The 24872-nt window shown below is 40.8% G+C and overlaps 1 protein-coding gene across 2 annotated transcripts in view; it reads right to left on the bottom strand.

Annotated features, from left to right (window-relative positions):
* The window catches only part of LOC140737898 (uncharacterized), an 86174-nt gene that overhangs the window by 5690 nt on the left and 55612 nt on the right, over nucleotides 1-24872 (bottom strand). For both annotated transcript variants that reach the window (XM_073064674.1, XM_073064675.1), the window contains exons 9-11: nucleotides 16715-16813; nucleotides 14622-14731; nucleotides 3091-3663 (exon numbers count right to left, since the gene is read on the bottom strand). In XM_073064674.1, the coding sequence (XP_072920775.1) occupies nucleotides 3627-3663; nucleotides 14622-14731; nucleotides 16715-16813 (246 nt within the window). In that variant the 3' untranslated portion in view covers nucleotides 3091-3626. The remainder of the gene's footprint in view (nucleotides 1-3090; nucleotides 3664-14621; nucleotides 14732-16714; nucleotides 16814-24872) is intronic.

The raw sequence follows: 24872 nt of genomic DNA, 5'->3' as shown, positions 1-24872 counted from the left end.
GCTGATGTTAGATTGTCTTTAAAGAAAGTGAACCCTCGCAAGGCAGAAGGTCCCGATGGAGTACCTGGTAAGGTTCTGAAAAACCTGTGCCGACCAACTAGCAGGAGTATTCAAGGACATTTTCAACCTCTCACTGCTATAGACAGAAGTTCCCACTTCCTTTACAAAGGCAACAATTATACCAGTGCCAAAGAAGAATAATGTGAGCTGCCTTAATGACTATTGCCCGGTAGCACTCACATCGACAGTGATGAAATGCTTTGAGAGGTTGGTTATGACTAGACTGAACTCCTGCCTCAGCAAGGACCTGGACCCATTGCAATTTGCCTATCGTCACAATAGGTCAATGGCAGATGCAATCTCCATGGCACTTCACATAGCTTTAGACCACCTGGACAACACAAACACCTACGTCAGGATGCTGTTCATCGACTGTAGCTCAGCATTTAGTACCATCATTCCCACAATCCTGATTAAGAAGTTGCAGAGCCTGGGCCTCTGTACCTCCCTCTGCAATTGGATCCTTGACTTCCTAACCGGAAGACCACAATCTGTGCGGATTGGTGACAACATCTCCTCCTCGCTGACGATCAACACTTGCGCACCTCAGGGATGTGTGCTTAGCCCACTGCTCTACTCTCTATATACACATGACTGTGTGGCTAGGCATAGCTCAAATCATCTACAAATTTGCTGATGATACAACCATTGTTGGTAGAAATTCAGGTGGTGACGAGAGAGTACAGGAGAGAGATATGCCAACTAGTGGAGTGGTGTCGCAGCAACAACCTGGCACTCAATGTCAGTAAGACGAAAGAGCTGATTGTGGACTTCAGGAAGGGTAAGACAAAGGAACACATACCAATCCTCATAGAGGGATCAGAAGTGGAGAGAGTGAGAAGCTTCAAGTTCCTGGGTGTCAAGATCTCTGAGGATCTAACCTGGTCCCAATATATCGATGCAGTTATAAAGAAGGCAAGACAGCAGCTATACTTTGTTAGGGGTTTGAAGTGATTTGGCATGTTAACAAATACACTCAAAAACTTCTGTAGTTGTACTGTGGAGAGCATTCTGACAGGCTGCATCACTGTCTGGTATGAAGGGGTTACTGCACAGGACTGAAAGAAGCTGCAGAGGGTTGTAAATCTAGTCAGCTCCATCTTGGGCACTAGTCTACTAAGTACTCAGGACATCTTCAGGGAGTGGTGTCTCAGAAAGGCAGCATCCATTATTAAAGATCTCCAGCACCCAGGGCATGCCCTTTTCTCACAGTTACCATCAGGTAGGAGATACAGAAGCCTGAAGACACACACTCAGCGATTCAGGAACAGCTTCTTCCCCTCTGCCGTTTGATTCCTGAAGGGACTTTGAAGCTTTGGACACTATCTCACTTTTTAAAATATACAGTATTTCTGTTCTTGCACATTTTTAAATAATCTATTCAATATATGTAATCAATTTACTTGCTTATTTATTATTATGTTTTTATTTTATTTATTATTTTTTCTCTGCTAGATTATATATTGCATTGAACTGCTGCTGCTAAGTTAACAAATTTCACGTCACACGCCAGTGATAATAAACCTGATTCTGATGAGTATAACCAATGGTCAAGGTCCATCAGAATCAAAATGGGCTACTTGGTGAATATGTTCCACTGAATTCAATTAACAAAATGTTTGCTACTTTTTTAACTCCATGTTGGAGGGAATAATTTTCAAGTGATCAGATGGAGGAAGCAGTTTTTGTATTTAGAAGGAAGTATTGTATAATAAAATACTGTATACACTGAGTGACTCATGGGACAGAATGGAAAACAGTCTCAACCAGAAGGTTGTCTCCAAAGCAATGTTAGAGAATTATTACAGCAATAAATTGCAATTCATTTTGTTGTAAAACACACAGCCTTACTCTGCTGGCATGGATTTTCCACTTTTGCTTCTCAGGAGTAAAAAATCCATTACTAAAGAATGTACATGTCATCAGGGAGGGTTATTGCTATATTAAATGTTAAGGGGATGCACAAAAACAAAGAACAATTCAGGAAACAGTAAACCATGAAATCTAAAAGGAGGCAATAAAACTGCAGTATTTCATTTTCTAACATTCTTTATGCTGCTTTTTGTACTTGTATAAAATCAAAGTCGTTTTTGGGCTTATATAAAATCGAAGTACAAGGCTATCTAAGTAAAATCAAAGAGTACCAGAAACACTCGGGTTATGGAAACAGGAAAGTAGTCAACATTTCAAGTCAAAGTGAGAAATCAAACATGTATTAAGTTGCAGAGATTTGGTGGGGGTGTGCAAGGGGTGTTGGAGAGGGGCTGAAGGGCTTGGTGTGAGGGGAGGCAGGGGTGATGGAAAGAATTTAAGGGATGTCAGTGATACAGTGGAAAGGCTGTTCGGGGAATATGACTGCTTTCAGTGCTGTCTAGTTAATAGATGAGTGATCCTTCAGTCTCCGAAATGTTCATTCAAGTGTGTGGGTTGCCTGTCAGTTAGGCTTTCGCAATCTGGGGAGGACCTGTACGTGGATAAACTTGGGGGCCTGAGATTGATCTTAAAACAATAGGGGATGTGAGGGGATCTGGGATTGAGGGATTTACAATTATGAAGGGTACAAACATATTAGACCGAATGGAACTATTTCCTTAGGAGGAAGGTTCATAAACTCAAGGACATGGAATGAAGGTGAATAGCAAAAGATCCAAAAGGGACATGAAGGATTATGTTTTGTTTACACAATGAGTGGAATACACTGTCGGGGCAGAAATGGGGGCAAATTCATTTGTAGCATTCAATGATAGCTAGGTAAGTATCTGAAAGGAAAGAATGTTCAGAGTTCAAAAGAAAGTAGAGGAGTAGGATGAACTGGATTTCTCTTCGGTTCAGCTAGTACGGATTTGATAGGCTGAATGGTTGCCTTCTGTGATCAGGTTGCTGGCCCACATATCAAATGGAGTCCTTTAGAAATGACTTAGTGGATTTCATTGCCTTGCCTCTTGGGTTTCCCTTTCAGGCACGAGGAACAATACAAGCTTCTTAAGATGGCTCCTTCACAACCACAAGCTACACAAAGAGCATACATACCTGATCTAATAACTCCACTCTCCTTTTCCTTTCTCTTTTCCCGAGTCAAGCTATGCACTCACCCCAAGAAAATCAAACTCTGCGTGTGTGTGTGTGAGTGAGTGAGTGAGTGAGTGAGTGAGTGAGTGAGTGAGTGAGTGAGTGAGTGAGTGAGTGTGTGTGTGTGTGTGTGTGTGTGTGTGTGTGTGTGTGTGTGTGTGTGTGTGTGTGTGTGTGTGAGTGAGTGAGTGAGTGAGTGTGTGTGTGTGTGTGTGTGTGTGTGTGTGTGTATGTGTGTGTGTGTGTGTGTGTGTGTGTGTGTGTGTGTGTGTGTGAGTGAGTGAGTGAATGTGTGTGTGTGTGTGTGTGTGTCTTGATTGCAAATAATGGATTTTTTTCTGGCTTATCAAATGCTTGTTGCATTCTTGTTACATGTAATTGTGAATTTTTCATCTCATTCCATTGTGTTGACAGACTCCATAGTACATCAAGTTAATCATCACCATGTACAGGATTATATGCAGTCATCAGTCAGACATTCCTTCCTTCTTGTTCACTTATGTCAGTGTCGGATGTGACCCCCATAAACCTTTCCTGCAGAATTGAAAATAATGAATAAATAAGTTAAAGAAAAAGTCAATCATTAGAGAACAGATTGAAGCTATTTTCTATTCAAGGAAATGCAATAGTTTTAAAATGAATCTTACTTAGAAAATTCCTGAAAACCCATGCAGCTATGTTTCACCACAGGGGGTATTTTAACTAATTAACTTTCAGAATATGAATGGAATAAAGTTTTCAAGTATTTACTCTCAACCCAGAATCTCTTTCAATGTTTAATCTTTAAAGAATTACCATAAGTCCTGGAAGAGCAGCACCACTTCATGTACAGAGATTTGTTATACTTTTATAGCAGCAAAATGTTTGGGAAGTACCAATAGTAGTTTTAATGATCTTTGGCAACATGAACCCTTTAAGACAGACATGTTTTTCTCCCCTTTTCGTATTAATCTGTGGGATATGGGCACTGCTAACAACAATAGGACTGATTCCTATTTCTGATTACCTTCAGGAGTCACCAACATGAGTCCTTTGATAATGATATGCCAATGGTGCTGGAGGATGAAAGAGGTCCAATTTTTAGACCCAGTGACAGAGGTGGATCAGAGGTATAGTTGTGGACAATTAGACAGCCAAATGGGAAGAGACTGCTCCAAAAATACCCACATCTTTAGACAGACAGACATACTTTATTGATCCCGAGGGAAATTGAGTTTCGTTACAGCCGCACCAACCAAGAATAGTGAAGAAATATAGCAATATAAAACCATAAATAATTAAATAATAATAAGTTAATCATGCCAAGTGGAAATAAGTCCAGGGCCAGCCTATTGGCTCAGGGTGTCTGACACTCCGAGGAAGGAGTTGTAAAGTTTGATGGCCACAGGCAGGAATGACTTCCTGTGACGCTCAGTGTTACATCACGGTGGAATAAGTCTCTGGCTGAATGTATTCCTGTGCCTAACCAGTACATTATGGAGTGGATGGGAGTCATTGTCCAAGATGGCATGCAACTTAATAACGGCAAGTCCACGCATTTCAGTAAAAGGACAATGCAGATTAACCAGGAACTCACTGACTAAGTACAAATGAGTAGCTTGAAGAACCGTAACCCACAAGGCTAAGGGCCAGGAGACTGGAAGTGACAACAACTTCCAGTCAATTTTTGCAGGTATGGACATGATGGGCTAAACGGTCTCCTGTGCTGTGAAGTTCAGTTATTCTGAACAGGATTTCCCTCCCACTTCTGAATTATCCTTTTAAAGATGTGCATTATCCAGTGCAATTCCAAGAATCCCAGATGCTCATTGAGGAATGCCACCCTCAACAGCAGGCAACAAATTCCTTTGCTTTCTCCCTACCATCACAAATATCCCACTCCAGCCTCCCAATCACCGTCAAGGATTATTTTGCTACAAGTGTTAAGACTATCTATTCAGTTAGAGTCATAGAGCACTACAGTACGGAAATAGCTCACTATTATTCTGCCTAGTCCCATCGACCTGCACCAGGACCATAGCCCTCCACACCCCTCCCATCGATGTACGTATCCAAACTTCTCTTAAATGTTGAAATCAAACCCATGTTCCCCATTTCTGCTGGGAGCTCATGCCACACTCACTACTGTCTCAGTGATGAATTTGCCCCTCATGTTCTCCTTAAACATTCCACACCTAACCCATAACCTCTAGTTCTACTCCCACCCAACCTCAGTGGGAAAAGCCAGCTTGCATTTACCCTATCTGTACCCCTCATAATTCTGTATACCTCTGCAGATCTCCCCTCATCCTCCTACCCTCCATGGACTGAATTCTTAACCTATTCAACCTTTCCCTATAACTCCTCAATTTTTATAGCATCCTTGTAAAAATTTTCTCTGTACTCTTTCTGCTTTATTCATATCTTTCCTGTAATGAGGTGACTAGAAAGGCACACAATACTATCCCTTTCTTCTCCTTTATAAAGATACATTTTGCAAGGATGCCATCTGCTCCACACCTGCAGTTCCTCAGCTTCTTATTCCTTATATACCCACACTTGGTCATAAAACCCACCTCCTCCTTTCCCAAACATACTTCACTAAACCACATATCACCCAATTTCCTGGATCTTTTGCAACCTAACATTGAAGATACAGTAGTTCCTTACCCTCAAGTTTTATAGCACTGTCACCAGAACAACAAAAAAACCTTTGACTTCTATTACATCACAAACGGATTGGCTCAGATAGGCAGAAAGACACAAACTCCAATTATCTACTTAGGATTACAAACTTAATTTATTAGGACACGATAGCAAGCATTAAAATGCTTATCAGCGCATCACCACCTTCTCAAGGGCAGCTAGGGATGGGCAATAAATACTGGCTTAGCTGGCGATGCCCACATCCCGTAAGTGAATAAATAAATCTAGGGATGCACGGGCCCCTCTCACTGTAGCACACCTCCCGGCCTGCACTAACCATGGCACCAGTCACAACCTGCCCATTGGTGAGGGCTCCACCTTTGCATGTTTCTCCGCTGCCTCTTCCCACTGCTACAAAAATTGTACATTAAACCTTTTTCACCTCAAGACTATTACAATGTTTTCTGGCTGATTCATACTTCAACTATTAAGCACAAGTTCATAGAGCTATAGAGAAGTTCTGCACAGAAACAGCCTCTTTGGCCCATCCAGTCCATGCTGAGACATTTAAACTGCCTACTCCCATCGAACTGCACTGGGACCATAGCCCTCCATACCCCTACCATCCATGGACCTATCCAAACTTCTCTTAAATGTTGAAATCGAGCTTGCATGTACCACTTGAAATGGCAGCTCATTCCACACTCTCTCTCGAGCCTCTGAAGTAGCTCCCCTCATGTTCCCCTTAAACTTTTCACCTTTCACCCTTAACCCATCACCTCTAGTAGTAGATCCCCCCCAACCTTAGTGAAAAAAGCCTGCTTGCATTTCCCAAATTTACAGTATAACCCTCTCCACAAATGCTGACCAGATGTTCCATTAACATCTTTGTGCTTACTGATCTACACTTTATTACAAAGAAAGACCAAAATTTGAACAGCGAAATGCACGTCCTCCTGTTCAGTGTTGATTAATATTTCCAATGGTCTGAAGACCATGCGAGGAGGAGGGTGCAGTTTCTGATTGGTTGGAATTGTAAGTTCATAAGCATCAAGCACGGAAACAAGCCTTACAGTCTATCGTGTCCATGCTGACCACCAAGTGCTCATCTACATCAATGCCATTTTATTCTCCCCTCACCTCACATTCAAACACCTGCCTGCACACCAGGGGTAATTTACGTTGCCTCATTAATCAACCAACCTGGACAGCTTTGGAAAGCTGGAGGAAATCTGAACCCCCAGAGGTAACCCTGTAGTAACAGAGTGGAAGTGTAAACTCCACTCTGCACCAGTTGAACACAGGTTGCTATAACTGTGGGGCAACAACTTCACTACAGGCACAACTGTGCCAGCTCAAAGAATCACCAGAATTTTATGCTTGTTGAAGGTTAAGAGACCGTGTAGGCACTTTAACAGAAAGTTAAGAGTTTCAAGCATCAGTCATTGGATTATTAAGACCCAATTCCTTCCCTGCACCTTTGTTTTTCCATCGCTCTTTTGCCTATCCTTAAAAACCACTTTTAGAGTCCCTCTTAATACCTTCTTTTTATGATTTTATAATCCATGTGATTGGAGAACTTTCACATTAAAAGCACAAAATCAGGTTATTGTTGTGATTTAAGGTATCATATAGAACAAGCAAACATTACTGGCTAAATCTAATAGCTTGGGGGAATGAATGACATTGTAAGAATGTCAGCCTCACATCAAATTGACACAAGCAGTGACATGGGAAAGTCATTATACTCAAGACAGTCTTGAACTTTATGCCAACCTTTTGTTTTGGATTCAAAAGGCCTTTTTTATTAATTCGGTTATAACACGAACAAAATGTGTAATTGATCTGAGATGCAATTCTTTTGTATATTAAGTGTATAGACATAGCCATAGCCATTATGCAATCCTTTCCAAGAACCACAGTTAACACAACAATAGATGTGTGGCATAAAGTTGCCCAAGTATTTCAGAAATGTTAACAACGAAAAACTGATGAGTTCACATGACTTCATATTTTCACTTCATTTTAATACAAACTATTCAGTCCAAATGCATTTAGTCAATATGCAGAACATTTTACAAATTAAGCAGGAGTGCGGAGAAAGAGAATACATATATATCAAGTGATTGGGGAAATAGGATAATGAGAAATGGGGGAATGAAGTGGGGGTGGCGCCTTGATGAGAAGAAAGGGAAAATGAAAGAGGGAAAAAAGGACAAGGTGAAGCATATCAAATCGTAAATGAAGATTAAGAAGAGGGTCAGAAAAGGAAGAGGAGAGATTGAGTCATGGAATACCACAACACTGAAACCCACCCTTTGGCCCATCTAGCCCATGCTGAACTATTAATCTGCCTAATCCAATTGACCTGCACCCAATCCATAGACATCCACACACCTCCCATCGTGTACCTACCCAAATTTCCCATAAGTGTTGAAATTGAACACACATCCACCACTTCCACTGGCAGCCCTTGAGTTGAGAAGTCTCCAGTCATGTTTGCCTCAAATGTTTCACCTTTCATGCTTAACCCATGACCTTTAGTTCTAGTATCACCCAACCTTAGTGGAAAAACCCTGCTTGCATTTACCCTATCTATATCCCTCATAATTTTGTGTATTCCTGTCAAATCTTCATTCATTCTTCTAGGCTCCAGGGAATAAAGTTGTAACCTAGTCAACCGTTTCCTATAACTCAAGTCCACAAATCCTGGCAAAACCCTTGTAAATTTTCTCTGCACACTTGCAAGACTCAAAGTTGTTTAATATTATTTCCAGTACACAAGTGTAAAGGAGAATAAAATTATTGTTATTCTGAATCTCAATGCAACACAAAAAACACAATAAAATAATGATGCTGGTGATGCATTGGTCAGTTTTGACTACCCCTAGCCTTCCATAGTTGAATGCCAAACTGAAATCCAAAAATGGTATCTCTCCAGTAGGTTGGTGACCAGAACTGCACACAATACTGCAAATTAGGCCTCACCAACATCTTATGCAACTTCAACATAACATCCCAACTCCTGTACTTAATAGAAACGTTTGTATTTTGGTTTGTGAAGGCCAATGTGCCAAAAGCTTTCTTTACATCCTATCTACCTGTGACACCACTTTCAAGGAATTTATCGTCCAGTATTTCAAGATTCCTCTGTTTTACGACACTCCTCAGTGCCCTACCATGCAAGTCCTACCCTGGTTTGACCTCCCAAAATGCAACACCTCACACTTATCTGCATTAAATTCCATCTGCCATTTTTCAGCCCATTTTTCCAGCTGGTCCAGATCCTATTGCAAGCTTTGATTGTCTTCCTCGCTGTCCAGTACAGTCCCATTCTTGGTGTCATCTGCAAATTTGCTGATTCAGTTTACCACATCATCATCCAGATCATTGATACAGATGCAAACAGCAATAGACTCAGGACCGATCCCTGTGACGCACCTAGTCACAGGCCTCCAGTCAGAATAACAACCATCTACCACCACTCCCTGGCTTCTCCAATGTCTAATCCAGTTTACTACCTCATCTGGAATGCCAATCAACTGAACCTTCTTGACCAACCTCCCATGCAGGACCTTGTCAAATGCCTTGTCAAGTAGACAACATCCATTGGCTTGCCTTCATTAACTTTCCTGCTAACTTCCTTAAACAATTGTGTAAGATTAGTTAGATATGACCTACCACACACAAAGCCAGCTTGACTATCCCTAATCAATCCCTGTCTATCAAAATAATTATATATCTGGTTCCTTAGAATACCTTCCAATAACTTATCCAGTACTGATGTCAAGCTCACCAGCCTATAATTTCCTAGCTTATTCTTGGAGCCTTCCTCAAACAATGGAATGACATTGGCTATCCTCCAATTGTCTGGCACCTCACCCTTGGCTAAAATGTTTTAAACATCTCTTCTGGAGCTCCTGAAGTTTCTGAACTAGCCTCCCACAGAGTCAGAAGAAATACCTTGTCAGGCCCTGGGGTTTATCCACACTAATTTGCTTCAAGACAGCAAATCCTCTAATCTGTGTGTCGTCCATGACTTCAATGCTGCTTTGCATCACTTTTATGGCTTGTTGGTTGTTGTATTTCACTGTTACAAATGTCATTCCCACAGGAGTTATATTTTCTCCAGTATAAGTTCTTAGTTAGATATCTGCAGGCTTGAGTTTAGTCTCTTTGAAATGCTGTTCAATCTCATTTTGTGAAATGGCTGAAACAGCTGAGCCAGTGACCAATTTCATTTTAATTAACTAGCTGTTCACTTCTGATAGAAGCCATATTGCTTGTCTATTGTTAGCTTTCACAGTCCTGATTCACACTCATCGTTATCAGACTTTTCATTACCGCATGCAGACTGGTAGTCTTTTTGAAACTACAACTTGACTTTTTTTCCCCCACTTCCCTGTGCAGTCCATTTCTTTTGTCTGCCCAGTATACTTTTTGTATGTGTTCTACTTTGTTGCATTTTATTTAAATCTTCATTGGTCTGGAGTATGTGAGCCTCTGCCATAATGGTAACACTATTTGTTTGCCCAGGCTGGTTTCTGTTCAGACGTTGCAATTTTGCTCACGTTCACTTTCATTCCTGACTGCAACTGACTTGCATCTCCGTCTGCTCTTTCCATTGACACGGCTATTTTAATTGCTCTTTTAAATATATGTTGAGGTTCAGTTAGTAGCCATTCTTGAATGCAATCCCACAAACTAAACGATCTCTCATTGCATAATTACCGAACCGACAATGTTCTTCAATTCGGCCACATAAGCTGAAATGGACTCCCCTTCCTTTTTATTCCATTTATCAAACCTAAAACATTCTGCAATCAACAATAGTTTCAGTTCTAAATATTCATGCATTACTTTCAATATATCAGCAAAGCTCAATTGCACTGTCTTGGTTGGAACAGTCAAACTCCTAAGCAAACTATACACCTTTAAAACCAATTCACTCAGCAAAATTGATACTTGCTTCTCTTTGGCCATTTCACTTGCTTTAAAATATTGCACAATTACATATTACAGTTACCTGTTGTGCAATCAAACAAATCAATCTTTCCTATGTGGCTAGCCATTTCTGCTCTTTTTTTAATGAATATTATCACCCCTTACTCAATGTTTATGAACCATGAGTTTCTTTTTAACTTGATCATTTCTGTCTCCTTTTCTACATGCTGTGCTTTTTTAACTCGACTGCTTCACTGCACTTTTTTAATAATTCGAACATCTCACTGTGCTTCACTGGGTAGATAGTTGTTTTGGGTTCATTTTAAATGGAATATAGGGCAATACATTTATGAGGTAGAATGCAGCAAGGGTATATTCTATAAATGTGAGGAGTCTGAGAAGCATGGAGCAGCAGCATCGGGCCAGGTAAATAAAGCTGTTAAAAATGCATCTGTAAAGCTTTCCTTTGTTAGCTGAGGAGCAGATGGAAAACATGAGAGATTAGGTTAGAACAGCATACATTGTAGGTCTGTACATTACAATTGTGCACAGTTTGATCAACACTTTACAGGATGGATGTGACTGCACTGCAGATGGTCACAGAGGAGTTTACAGGAATATTACCAGAACTGGAAAATCTTAGCTATGATGTAAGATTGATAGTCTTGGTTTTTTTTGTTTGGAACAGAGCTAGCACAGGGGAGACTTAATTAAAGTTATATAAATTCATGAGGGACTTATACAGAACAGATAAAAAGGGCCTATATTCCTTGACTGAGGGGGTCAAATACCAGGATAACTGAATTTAAAGTAACTGGTAGAAAGATTAGAGGGAGATGAGGGATTTGTTTTACACAACATATGTTAGGACTCTGGAACTCATAAAGACATGGAATCACAGAGTCACAAACAGATACCACACAGAAACTGGACCTTCAGCCCATTGGGTATGTGCCAAGCATCACCTCCTAGTAACATTAATTCTACATGTATCTTACTTTTTATCCTCTCTGCTTCCCCACCCCACTCCCCAGATTCTACCAATCACTCACAGAGTAAGGGTGACTTACAGTGACCAATTAGCCTACCAACCCACATTTCAAAATAAATTTATAATCAAAGTACATATACAGTCCCTATACAAAGTATTTGACCCCCCCACTTTTCACATTTTACTGTTTTATGACGATGAATCACAGTGAATTTAATTTGGGTTTTTTTGACACTGATCAACAGAAAAAGACTCTTTCATGTCAAAGTGAAAACAGATCTCTACCAAGTCACATTTCCTGGGGATGTGGGACAAAACCAGGGCACTTGGATGAATTCTACATGGTCACAGGGAGAAACTGAACTCGGCACAGGCAACACCTGAGATCAGGATGGAACCCAGGTCTCTGGTGTTGGGAAGCGGAGGCTTTACTACCTGCGCCACTATGCTGCCCCCAGGAATGAATTAATTCCTAAACTTGAAGCACTGTGACTTGCTGGGCTACAGATCACGTACTGGGAGATGGGAATAGGTTGGGCATAGGTTCAACTTGTCTCCTTCTGCATCAAATGTTTCTGATGATTGTGTAATTTCATTTCCATGAGTTTTTTTATTCCACATGAGATGCGAGGAAGAGATAAAGTTAGATAGATAGATAGATAGATACTTTATTCATCCCCATGGGGAAATTCAACTTTTTTCCAATGTCCCATACACTTGTTGTAGCAAAACTAATTACATACAATACTTAACTCAGTAAAAAATAAGATATGCATCTAAATCACTATCTCAAAAAGCATTAATAATAGCTTTTAAAAAGTTCTTAAGTCCTGGTGGTAGAATTGTAAAGCCTAATGGCATTGGGGAGTATTGACCTCTTCATCCTGTCTGAGGAGCATTGCATCGATAGTAACCTGTCGCTGAAACTGCATCTCTGTCTCTGGATGGTGCTATGTAGAGGATGTTCAGAGTTATCCATAATTGACCGTAGCCTACTCAGCGCCCTTCGCTCAGCTACCGATGTTAAACTCTCCAGTCCTTTGCCCACGACAGAGTTGAAGAATTGGTTGAATTTCTACAGTCCAAGGATTGAGGATTGGTCATTAGTAGCCAGATTTCTTGTGAGATGGATTGTGAGATTGACAGCACAATGGAGGGTGCTGTGGACTTCCTGAAGGGACAGTCTAGTGTCACGATTAAGCTCGGTGATATGGTATCTTTATTTCAGCGCAATGCTAAAAGGGATGTGAGCTATTTATTGATGCTTGATATGGTGGCTGTTACTGCCCTATATTCTTTCCATTCATAAAAGGACAGTGTTAGGAATGCTATTGATTTTCATATGCTGGACGGTAGAGAAGAAGTGTCCTGATTTGAGGTCAATGGAGGTGTTGGAACAGAATTTCGCCTAGTTGCAGTCTGTTGTTGAGAGGAAGTTGTCATTCCATGATTTTTATTCAATGGCTTCAGGGAATCTGGATGCAATGCTTTGTCACTGGAGAGTGGGTGGGAGACTGATGGGGGAAGTTTTATCGAATTCTCATTCACAACATGTGATATATCATTTTCGAGTATAATTTGATTCATGGATCAGACCAAGGTTGCTTCAATCCAGTTTTGAGAGATTTTACCGTCGTACTTTTCACCACTGCTATTGGATCCTTCTACACTTGAAATCTTTGCCAGTAGAGTGGAGATTTCAGATTCTGTATCTATCTGCTGAAACGTTGATGGGATGCTTGCCTTTACCTGCCCAGTGCTTTCAGAAGAGTTTCAACCTGCCCATGGCTTATACTACCTGTAGCTTAAGGGACTCAATGTCAAATGTTTTCTAATTGCATTGAAGTTTACTTTAGCCTTAGTTTTATCATGTTCACACCTTTGATGAACAGAAACATAAACTTTTATCTTAATTGTCCAGCTTGCCATTTGAGGGATGTCCTGTGACAGTAGGTCTTCCCAGCTATGACTTAAATCCTATTATTTCTAAATTATTTCATCACGTGGACTTTACTATGGATTTTTCTGTTAGCAAGAGCCTTACTCATCTTTAATAGTGAATTTCTCCCTATTTCCTCCAAGAGCACCACAGCCCTTTTGTGGATTGGAGGCTTGTATGCCTCAATGATCCAGAGAGCTACGTTGGCTGGAGTCAGGGGTTTGTTCTTTCGCTCTTGGTAGAGTCACTCATACCAAATAGGTCAACAGATAGAGGACAGACTAAGAGTGGTCCACTGGTCCTCCAGGTTCAGGAGTTCAGCTCAGGGCTAACAACGCTGACAAGTAAAACAAAATTGTTACAGAAATAAAAACAAAGAATCCTTCTACATCCCAGTATGATGGTATTCTTGAGTCTCCAACCAGGATTTGCATGACTGACAGTAGTGAAAACCATGTGTAAACTACTGGCATGATAAAGGGAGCCCTGAACACTGCCAGAAATGGAAGACCTTCATTGCTGCCCTAAATGCCAGGGGCACAATGGGCAGTAAGTTTTCCCAATTTGCTACCTTCTGTCAATGCGTCATTGCCAGGATTGTGGCAAGAAGGCTAAAAATTGTACGGTTGAAAAAGAAACAGCCAGAGGGATATTCACACACAATACATTGTGCATTGATTTGAGCTTATTTAATGACAAATGAATTAAATTACACACAGTTATTTGACTACCTTCAATAAGGATGAATAGATTCAAATCCTTTAATTTTTAACCAAGGAATAAAATACCTATCTCAATATTACACTGCAATAAATATCAACAACAAAACAATGGTTTGTGTGTAAATTAAAACCATCAAAACAGTGTCTCTAAATGTGGTGAATGGATCATTCTTCTCGAGTACTGGATTCATCAAGCAGCCCCAGATGGTGATAGGCAGATCACGAACAAAGGGGAAAATGACCTCTATTCAAATTACAAAAACCTTTTTACCTATGTAGCTCTCTGTCTTTTTGTTGTTCCAACAGCAAAGTTACCAGGTGATCAGAGGACAGGGTATGCTTAACATTCCCACTTTGCTTTTGTCTCTGGTTTCTATTTTCCTAAAGAATAAACAAGGAAATTATCAGAATATAGAGACAAAAATGCAGTTTATTTTATGAAATTCTTTAACAGGAAGTAATCTACATGCTAAATACTAGTAAATCTATCAGAATATCAGTTATTTTGCCATTTACATAGAACATAGAATAGTATAGCACAGCACAGGCCCTTCAGCCCACAATGTTGTGCTGACCCTTAAACCCTGCCTCCCATACATCACACCTTAAATTCCTCCATATACCTGTCTAATAGACTCTTAAATTTCACTAGTGTATCTGCCTCCACCACAGACTCAGGCAGTGCATTCCATGCACCAACCACTCTCTGAGTAAAAAACCTTCCTCTAATATCCCCCTTGAACTTCCCTCCCCTTACCTTAAAGCCGAGTCCTCTTGTATTGAGCAGTGGTGCCCTGGGGAAGAGATGCTGGCTGTCCACTCTATCTATTCCTCTTAATATCTTGTATAACTCTATCATGTCTTCTCTCATCCTCCTTCTCTCCAGAGAGTAAAGCCCTAGCTCCCTTAGCCTCTGATCATAATGCATACTCTCTAAACCAGACAGCATCCTGGTAAATCTCCTCTGTACCCTTTCCAATGTAAAGGGTTGAGAGAATTGTAAAATTATTTATTATCATTTCTCTTTTAATCATGCATTGAAACTATTATAAGTTTTCTCTCATTTCTGAACACTTACTAGAATTTAGAAATATGTCCATATGGCAGCATGCTAGCGAGCAGTTAGCGCAATGCATTACAGCATGAGCTGTAAGTTCAGCGTTCAATTCCCACCAATGTCTTTAAGGAGTTTGTATGTTCTCCCTGTGACCATGTCAGTTTTCTCCAGGTGCTCCAGTTTCCTCTCATATTCTAAAGACGTAGGAGTTAGGGTCAGTAACTTGTGGGCATTTTATGTTGGCAGCAGAAGTGTGGTGACACTTGCGGACTGCCTCAGCACATCCCCAATGCAAGTGATGCATTTCACTGTATGTTTCAATATTTCAATGTACATTTGACAAATAAAGCTATTCTATAATATTTAATAAAACAAAAAGGCTTTTGTCTAAACAAAACTATTATGGAACAGATTTATTGAAACTTGAAGAACTAACGATAATTCTTTAATCGACAGTAGTCATTGAGCGGTATCTATTATTTAACAGTAAACATATGAATGATAATGTTGTATGGAGCGACTGAGGAGAACCCAGGACACAGGCATAGAGATTGAGTTGGGGATGCTGGTGCAGACATGAATGTTGAACAGCCAACAGGAGGAATCTTGACACGGAGCTCTGATATGGAGCCTTGACACGGAGACGGGGTTTTCATGGAATATCTTGAAACCGCAGCTGAACTTAGAACTAACGGTTCTAATCAGTTGGGAAACAAAGTTATCACACAGGAATAGACCAACAAACTGGCGACCGGTGGTTGCGACGCCAGGGGTGTTATACTGCAGTTCTTGATGGAGACCAGGTGTGCCGTCATCAAGCAAATTAGCAGTAAATGGGAAATTAACAATTGGAATCAAGTCATAATCAAAGGTGATTAGGGGCAAAATAGGGGATTGACAATCGAGACCATGACAGATAAGTAAAAAAAATTCTAGTGCAGCCAAAACCTGAAAGAGGGACAAATTCAGGAATGCATCACGATCTTTACAATTTTGACTCCATTAAGCTTAATGGATAGAGAAGCAGATAGGATGTAACAAGCAAAATGATCTTCCAGAAAAAAACGATCGCAGAACAATTCTGTGAAATAAGTATGAATCAACCATGATTCCTAAGTTATGAAATAAGAAATAAATTATAAGAATAAATTATGAAATAAGCAAAGTATGATTCCCTTAATGTTGAATAGTCTATGATCACTATTTAACATTGACCATAATGGGTCAAAAGAGAATGCAACATAAACTAGGACAGATGTGGAAGTGAGGCTAAGTAAAAAAAAATCATACATTTATTGCATACCAACCTGAACTGCATTAAAGATAACATCAAATGCTAATGAGTGGATCATCTGGCTTACTTTGTAGATCTCTTCAGCAACTTCACTGGACAACTCATGTGTAACCTGTAGACACACGCATTGAAAAAAGAGCAAATTAACACACAAAAAAGAACCCTGTAGAAATTAAATATCATTGCCCTAAGAGTAAAATAGATCAAAGGAACAATACCAAACACATCATTATCACAACTGTGCAATCAGCATCAAGATTGGTCCAAAAATAACTTGTTTGCCAGCATCAGCTTGTAAGTTGATTACTTTAAATGGACTTTATGGTTCTTCAGAAACAATACAAGATGGGCCTACAAACTGATAAATATCCCTCCTTCCCGTTTGCAATGAAAACTGGCTCAAATAGGAAAAATGTGGTTATACACTTATTGAAGTAAATACACAATTTGCAGACAATGATCCCTTGTCAGATGGAAGGGAAAGGTTGGGAACAAATCTGAGGCAGAGAAGGGAAAGCTGCTCATTGGATTGGGGTGAGGGGGGAGCAAGAGGTGAGAAATAGAAACCGTTTGTTTCATCTGGCTATTCTACTCAGATGTTTAGAATTTCAAAGAGTGTGGTTAATTTCAAAGAGTGTGGTTAATTTATTCTCTACTTTGACTCTCAGCATTTCAACCATTACCTTCCAAGAAATCTCAAGAATTCACCACTTCCGATTTCATTAAAGGTAATGTCCGGCATCTTTGATACCAAGCAGGCAATCACTCCACTAGTTTACAACTCGAATAGTAAAGATTTTTTAAAAATCATCATTTCTATAATAAGATGGATATAAACTGATGTGGTAAAGTACTTTGAGATATTAGGTAGCTAAACAGGTTTGCAATCAAAAATTAGACAAAGGGGTCTATTGTCACATGCACAAGTGCCTGTGTGCGCAGATACAATGAAAACTTTACTCAGAGCAGCGTCACGTACACTTGCATCTAGAGACACAACATTCGCAAGAGAAAAACGTAAGTGAAACATAAATTATGCAAAAAATAACATAATTAGAGAGAAAAATTAACAAAGTCCATTGTAGTGCAAAGTGATCAAAGTTGAGAAAGCACAAGATGGCATTAGGGAGAGGTGACATTTTACTGGCAGCTAACAGATTAGGCCGTGCATATGAGGTTGAGACTTTACTTTGCTTTCTATTCAAGATTGTTTAAAGTCATTTTTAGTACACAAGTATAAAAGGGAATAATTTTTACTCCCAGATCCAATGTGTCACACAATAAAACTTGTATACATAAATTGATTGTATGTCCATGGAGTGACGTTTCCAGATGTATCTGTACACAAGGTGACTGGCAGGAATTGATAAAGTAGTGGTAGATGGGTTTGTGGGTGGAGATGTTGACCAATCTTACTGCTTAGGTTAAAGTAGCAGTTTTAGAGTCTGGTGGTCCTGGCGTGGATGCTATGCAGCCTCCTCCCTGATGTGAGAATATCAGACAGTATATGAGCAGGGTGGATGGCTTACTTTATGAAGTTACTGGCCTTTTTCTGGCACCTTTTGGTATATATGTTCTTGATGGCAGGTAGGTAGGCTGGTAGTGATGCATTGGGCAGTTTTGGCTACCCGTTGTAGAGCCTTCTGGTCCGCCACAGCGCAGTTTCTGTATCAAGCAGTGATGCAGCTTTCTACTACACATCTGTAGAATGATATGAGTGAAACATCGAGACCCTTCTTCAGGGCTGAGAAGGAAGGGGGAAGATGCCAGAATAAAAAGGTGGGGGGGGGGGGGGGGCGTGAATGAGGATAGCTGGAAGGTGATCGGTGAAGCCAGTTGGGTGGGAAATGTTAAGGGCTGGATGAAAAGGAATCTGATAAGGGATGAAAGTGAACCATAGAAGAAAGGGAAAGAGGAGGTCTAGGGGGAAGTAATAGGCAAGTGAGAAGAGGTAACAGGTCAGTGTGGGGAATAGAGGAAGGGGGGATTTCTTTACTAGAAGGGGAAATCAATATTCATGCCATCAAGTTGGAGGTCACCCAGACAAAATATATGGTGTTGCTCTTCCACCCTGAGGGTGTCCTCATCTTGGCATGAAAGGAGGAAATGGACCAACATCATGGAACAGGAATGAGAATAGGAATTAAAATGTTAGGCCACTGGGAAGTCCTGCTTGTGTTGGATTGTGTGGAGGTGCTCAATGAAGCAGACCCCCAATTTACGATGGGTTTTACCGATGTAGAATAGGCCACTTCAGAAGCAGTGGACACATGACCCCATCAGATTCGCAGGAGAAGTGCTGTCTCACCTCGAAGGGCTGTTTGGGGCCCTGAGAGGAAGTGAGGTAGGAGGTGTATGGGTAGGTGTAGGACTCCTGTCGTTTGCAGGGATAAGTGCTGAGAGGAAGATTAGTGGGCGGGAGCGAATAGCCAAGGGAATTGCAAAGGGTGCGGAAAATGGAGAAATTGAAACTGCCCACAATTTCCACTGTTGTGCCACTGATGTAAAGGGGCGTGTGAGTGGTGCGAGTTCTTCTGACGTCCATAGCCATCTCCTTTGTCTTGCTGACATTGAGGAAGAGATTATTTGCCTGGCACCAAGCCTCAAACTCCTTCATCTCCTCTCTGTAGGTTGACTCATCATTATTGGTGATGAACCCCACCAACATCGTGTCATCAACAAACTTGACAACATGATTACTCGGGTGTTTGGCTGTGAGTCATGTGTGAGCAGAGTGTACACCAATGAGCTCAGCACACAGCCCTCGGGAGCACTCATATTGAGGATGATGGAGAGGGTGGAGTGGCCGTGCATCCTGTCTGAGGTCTGCTGGTTATGAAGTCCAACACCCAATAGCACAGTATTTAGACTGAGGGGCAGGAGTTTATTCACCAGGGTCTGTGAGACAAAACTGGTAAATGCAGAGCAGCCAGCAGATTAGATCATGCATAGTAGGGTAAGGTTCTATTTTGTTAGCTTTGTATGTTAATATGCATATTAAAAGTCTTCTTTAAACTCAAAATAGTTTATAAACTGCTTGAACCATTTACGCAGCATGCAGAAAAAAAGCACTGCACATATTTTGTCTGATGATTGTCATAAAGTTATAATTAAAAACTGCAACGACATATCTAATACAATTTACTTCTCAGCACTTGAATGGGATAAATAACCTAAAGAATTACTAAGTTCATTTCTTTAAGACTGAGTGCGAAGTAAGTGAATTTCCAGGAGCCTCCCAAGCACTTGTCAACATAAGACCATCCAAAAAAAAGGAGAACATTCCTGCAATTTCATTCTCAATTTCCAGAACTTCAGGGGCTTGGTGATCTGGTGATGGGGCCTTGCAGACAATTTGCAGATGTCAAATCAACTCAGTCACATTAATGATTTGGCTCTCAGTTTCTGTATACTTGATTTCCAGTGGATGAAATACAAAAAGCTTTTCACTTTTAAGCAATACCATTTATATATTTTTAAAGTGCTTATATTAATGAAATGGCTCCAATGAAGAGTGTTATGTTGAAGACGCTTAACGCTGATGAAGAAAGGAGAAGAGCTGTATAACAAAAATCTGAGCAGCTTTCTGTTTTGTGGTGAATGCTCAAACAATTGTACCATTGCATTCCTTGTGTCAGATCATTCAGTGGCACCAAATCCATTTAAATTCATTCACCCGAGGCTGTGAAGTCTGAGATCATAATGACACAACATATGCACTAAAAGCAACTTGGACTGCTATGAAACAAGGAACGTGTTGTAGTGCTTATTAAGTCATAAAGCAGTCAATTTATATTCTGGATAACATTTTTAAAAATTGTAAATGGTGAACTTCATGTTCACTTAAAGAGATTTCTATAGGATGTAATCTCCCAGTGGAATAGCATGCTTGACCCTTCAAATTTGACTCAAAAACTGGCCCACTTGGCCGGGTCACCGGTTGGTGGAGTCATGAACAAAGCTGAACTTCTGGTCTCAGTCAATTTATATAGGAGGTGGACTTTGAGGTCCATCAAAAGCAGAAAATCAGGTCATTTCTGTATTGTGGATTGATGGCAGAGTAATCAACCAAGATTTGTTAAGGCTATTTGGCCATTGGGTCTGCTCTATCATTTCATCATGGCTGATTTATTATCCTTCTCTTGCCATCACCCTGTAAACTCTGACACCATTACTAATCAAAAACCTATCAGCCTCGGCTTTAAATACACCCAGTCACTTGTCCTCCACAGCCATCTGTGGTAATGAATTCCAGAGATTTACCACCCTCCTCCTTAGTTCTGTTCTAAAGGGACATCCTTGTATTCTGAAGCTGTACCCTAAGCTCCTAGACTCCCCCACTAGCGGAAATATCCTTTCCATGTCTGCTCTATATACATTACAATGAGATTCCCCCCCCCCCCCATTCTTCTAAACTCCAGCATGTACAAGCCCAGAGCCATCAAACACTCCTCATACCTTAACCCATTCATTCCTTGAATCATTCTTTTTAACCTCTGGATCCTCTGCAATGCCATCATATTTTTTCTTAGCTAAGGTGCCTAAAACCTTAGCTAAGTGTGGTCTGACCAATGTGTGATAAAGGCTTAGCATTACATCCTTGCATTATATTCCAGTCCTCTGGAAATGAATGTTAACAGTGCATTTGCCTTCCTTACCACCAACTCAACCTGCAAGTTAACCTTTAGGGAATCCTGCACGAGGACTCCCAAGATCCATTACACCTTTGATTTGTGAATTTGCTCCCCATTTAAAAAATAGTCTATGATATTATTCTTTCTAACAAAAATGCATGACATACACTTCCCTACGCTGTATTCCATTTGCCACTTATTCGTCCATTCTTCTAATCTGTCTAAGCCTTCTGTAGACTCACTGCCCTTCCAGCTATCTTCATATAATCCACTAACATGCCCACAAAGCCAATAATTCCGTCATCCAGATCATTTACATAAAACATGAAAAGAAGCTGTCCCGACACCAACCCCTGCGAAACATCCACTGCCAACCAGAAAAGGCTCCCTTTGCTTCCTGCCAGTCTATTAAAATTTCCATTAGTACTAGTAGTTCTGCTCTGCAAATTTTTGTCTTGGAAGTATAAATCTTGACTTGCAGCCAAGAATTTTAAGACCACTCTTTTAAAGTATGTAAGAATTGACCGTTCTCAAAAATTGCCTCCAGTCTGCTAACATCAATGGCAGTTCTTTGAGCTATTTTTTGAAATTCAAGCTTGCTGGCTTTCAATTTCCCTTCTTCTTCATGCACTATTAAAGCTCATCCTATAGTCTGAGCTTTTGCCTCTTCATACCTATTTCTGTCCAATATATGATATCTAGTCTATGTTTATTAATTTGTTTGGAGATGCCCGTACAACATGATAACAAGCCCTTCTGTATCAAATTCCACCCGTCCAACCAATTAACCTACTAACCATTCCTGATGAAGGTGGTGGACCTTGTATTAAAACATCAGCTATAATTGATACCTGTAGCTGTCTGGAAATCTGAGAAGAGTTTATTCCTATTTAAAGGCAACACGAGTGAATCTGCAGATGCTGGAAATAAATAAAAACACAAAATCCTGGCAGGACTCAGCAGGCCAGACAGCATCTATGGGAGGAGGTAGTGACGATGTTTCGGGCCGAAACCCTTCATCAGGAGTGAAGTAACATGGGATGTTCGAGGGGAGATAAGAAGTTGGGGGAGGGATGAAGTAGAGAGCTGCCCCCTCACTATAATCTGCCCCCAGCCCTACCTTTCTTTCTCTTTTATTTCCCATAATTCTCCACCTTCCCCCAGCCCATTTCCCTTTAGCCTATCACTTCTCAGCTCTCTACTTCATCCCTCCCCCCACTTCTTATCCCCCCTCGACCATCCCATGTTACTTCACTCTTGATGAAGGGTTTCAGCCTGAAACATCATCACTACCTCCTCCCATGGATGCTGTCTGGCCTGCTGAGTTCTGCCAGCATTTTGTGTTTTTATTTATTCCCATTTACCTCAGTTTTCCTTTAGGGAAGAGGAGTGAGGTAAATTCTTCATCTCTTGTTTGATTTCTCCCTGATGTCAATACAACATCATTCTCTTAGTACAGTACAGTATAAACAATGCAGTTTACTCTTGCAGAGACCAGCAGTAAAAACAAGCAGATCAGGTTGTAGCTCTCCTCATGTCTGTCTGGTACCATTGTCTGCACTCTTACTGCACTACACTTCAAATCAGAGATGGGACTACCATCTGGAGTTCTACTCCCACTGCATCACGTGGGTTCAAAACCCAGTAACTTGACAAAATTCATGATGTTTTCATTAAGCACCAGACCACATGCTAACCGAGTCACCATGGTAAAGGGAGGTGCTTTGATAATTTTATAAAGTCACAGAGTCGTAGAAAACTGCAGCATACACGTGGTTTGGCCCATCTACTGCATACCAAACAATTAATCTGCCTCCTCCCATCAACATGCACCTGGACCATAGCCCTTCAAACCCCTGCCATCCATTTATCCAAATTTCTCTTAAACATTGAAATCAAACACAAAACCACCATTTACGCTGGAGCCTACATTAAACAATCCAGAAAACAAATGTGACAAATCCACACCTGCCACATCCAATGTGAAGACAGACCACTGGTGATTCCACACCTCTGGTGAAAAACTTCAGTAAAGCAGGTGTTAATATTGCTGGTTACCTGCTGCTTGGCACACTGTCTTGCATTTGTGAAGATTCAAGTCATATCACCAGGTCTATGAACAGGTGTGGAGTAGGATGAGAATAAAGAAGAAAACTTAGTAGTCCCTGTTATGTTTTGCTACATCAAAGCATTAATCTAATTCAAAGGAGAACAACAGAACTAGGAGATGCAAGTTTAATTCCATTCATCACTTTTAGTGAAGCGTGCACATATCACATGGTCGCGTCATGATGTATGCAAATCACGTTTTTTACATATAACCAGAATGAATTAAAAACAGATGCTTATTCAAACTCTGCTTGGCTGTGATATGATCTCAGGTTCTGGTGCCTCATCTATCGTGGTTATAGGAGTTCTCTCTGGGACTGTGGGAAGTGGTTCTAACAATGGATCCGCCTTGCTTCTCTAACAATTGACTCTGCTCTTCTCAACTGATTGATGTGTTGCCTCCAGAAGATATCAGACAAAATCTCCACTGTGTAGAAGAGTGGTCCAGTTCTGTCCTTAATCTTTCCAAGTACCCACTTTGATCACCTACATAGTGCCTGGCCAGGTCAGTTTGTCTAGGAGTGAAACATTGAACCTCCTTCTTTGAGGAAACTTCAATTTGCCTCAGCTGTTTGTCCTGGGGTTGAGGAGATCCAAGCATGAACGCAAGGGATGACCCATGAACAGCGTAGCCGGTGAGTTGTTGGTTGTGGAGTGTGTTGCATTGCGCTGTGCAAGGAGGAAATTGGCAAGCTTCTGATTCAGTGTCAGTGTAGTGTGTTCCGCTGACATTGCTCACAGTGAATTCTAGAGACTCTGGACAAACCTTTCCCCCAAGCCATTTGTGGTTGATAAGGTGTAAATGTAAAATGTCTTATTCAATTCATAACATACTGCGGTCCATTGTCACTGACCAAGTGTTCCGGAACACCATTCCTTGTGAGGGAACTTCTCAACACATCAACAGTGGATGAGGCTGTAGTGGGGGCTACTGAGAATAATTCTGGCCACATCCACTGCTATCAAGTAATTTGTGCCCATGAATGGTCCGGCAAAATCTACACAAATCCTCTGCCAGAGCAATGCAGGCCATTCCCAGGGGTGGAGAGGCACTGCTCTTGACATCTTCTAGATGTGTTGCCATTCCACACAGTACATGGAGAACTGATCGATCTGCTGATCTATCCTTAGCTACCAGACAAAGCTTCAAGCCAATGCTTTCATTTTAACCTCACCTAGATGGCCAACATGTAGCACCCTCCAACACTTTAGCTCTCAGCTTGGATGTTACAATTCTCATTCCCACATTAGGCAACTTCCGTCAAGGGTAATTCTATCCTGTTGCTGGTAAAAATGGCAGATCTGGAGTTTCTGTTGCCATTCCAGCCATTCTGGGTGGCCATGTAAACCTGAGACAGTGTGACTTCTTTTCTGATATCTCTGCTATGATAGGGAGACTTCTGATCTGTGTGAGGGAGAATATGTCAA

The sequence above is a fragment of the Hemitrygon akajei genome, chromosome 13 (assembly GCF_048418815.1).
Source record: "Hemitrygon akajei chromosome 13, sHemAka1.3, whole genome shotgun sequence".
Lineage (NCBI taxonomy): Eukaryota > Metazoa > Chordata > Chondrichthyes > Myliobatiformes > Dasyatidae > Hemitrygon > Hemitrygon akajei.
The sequence above is the reverse complement of the archived record's forward strand: the minus strand, read 5'-3'. Positions and strand labels throughout refer to the sequence as shown.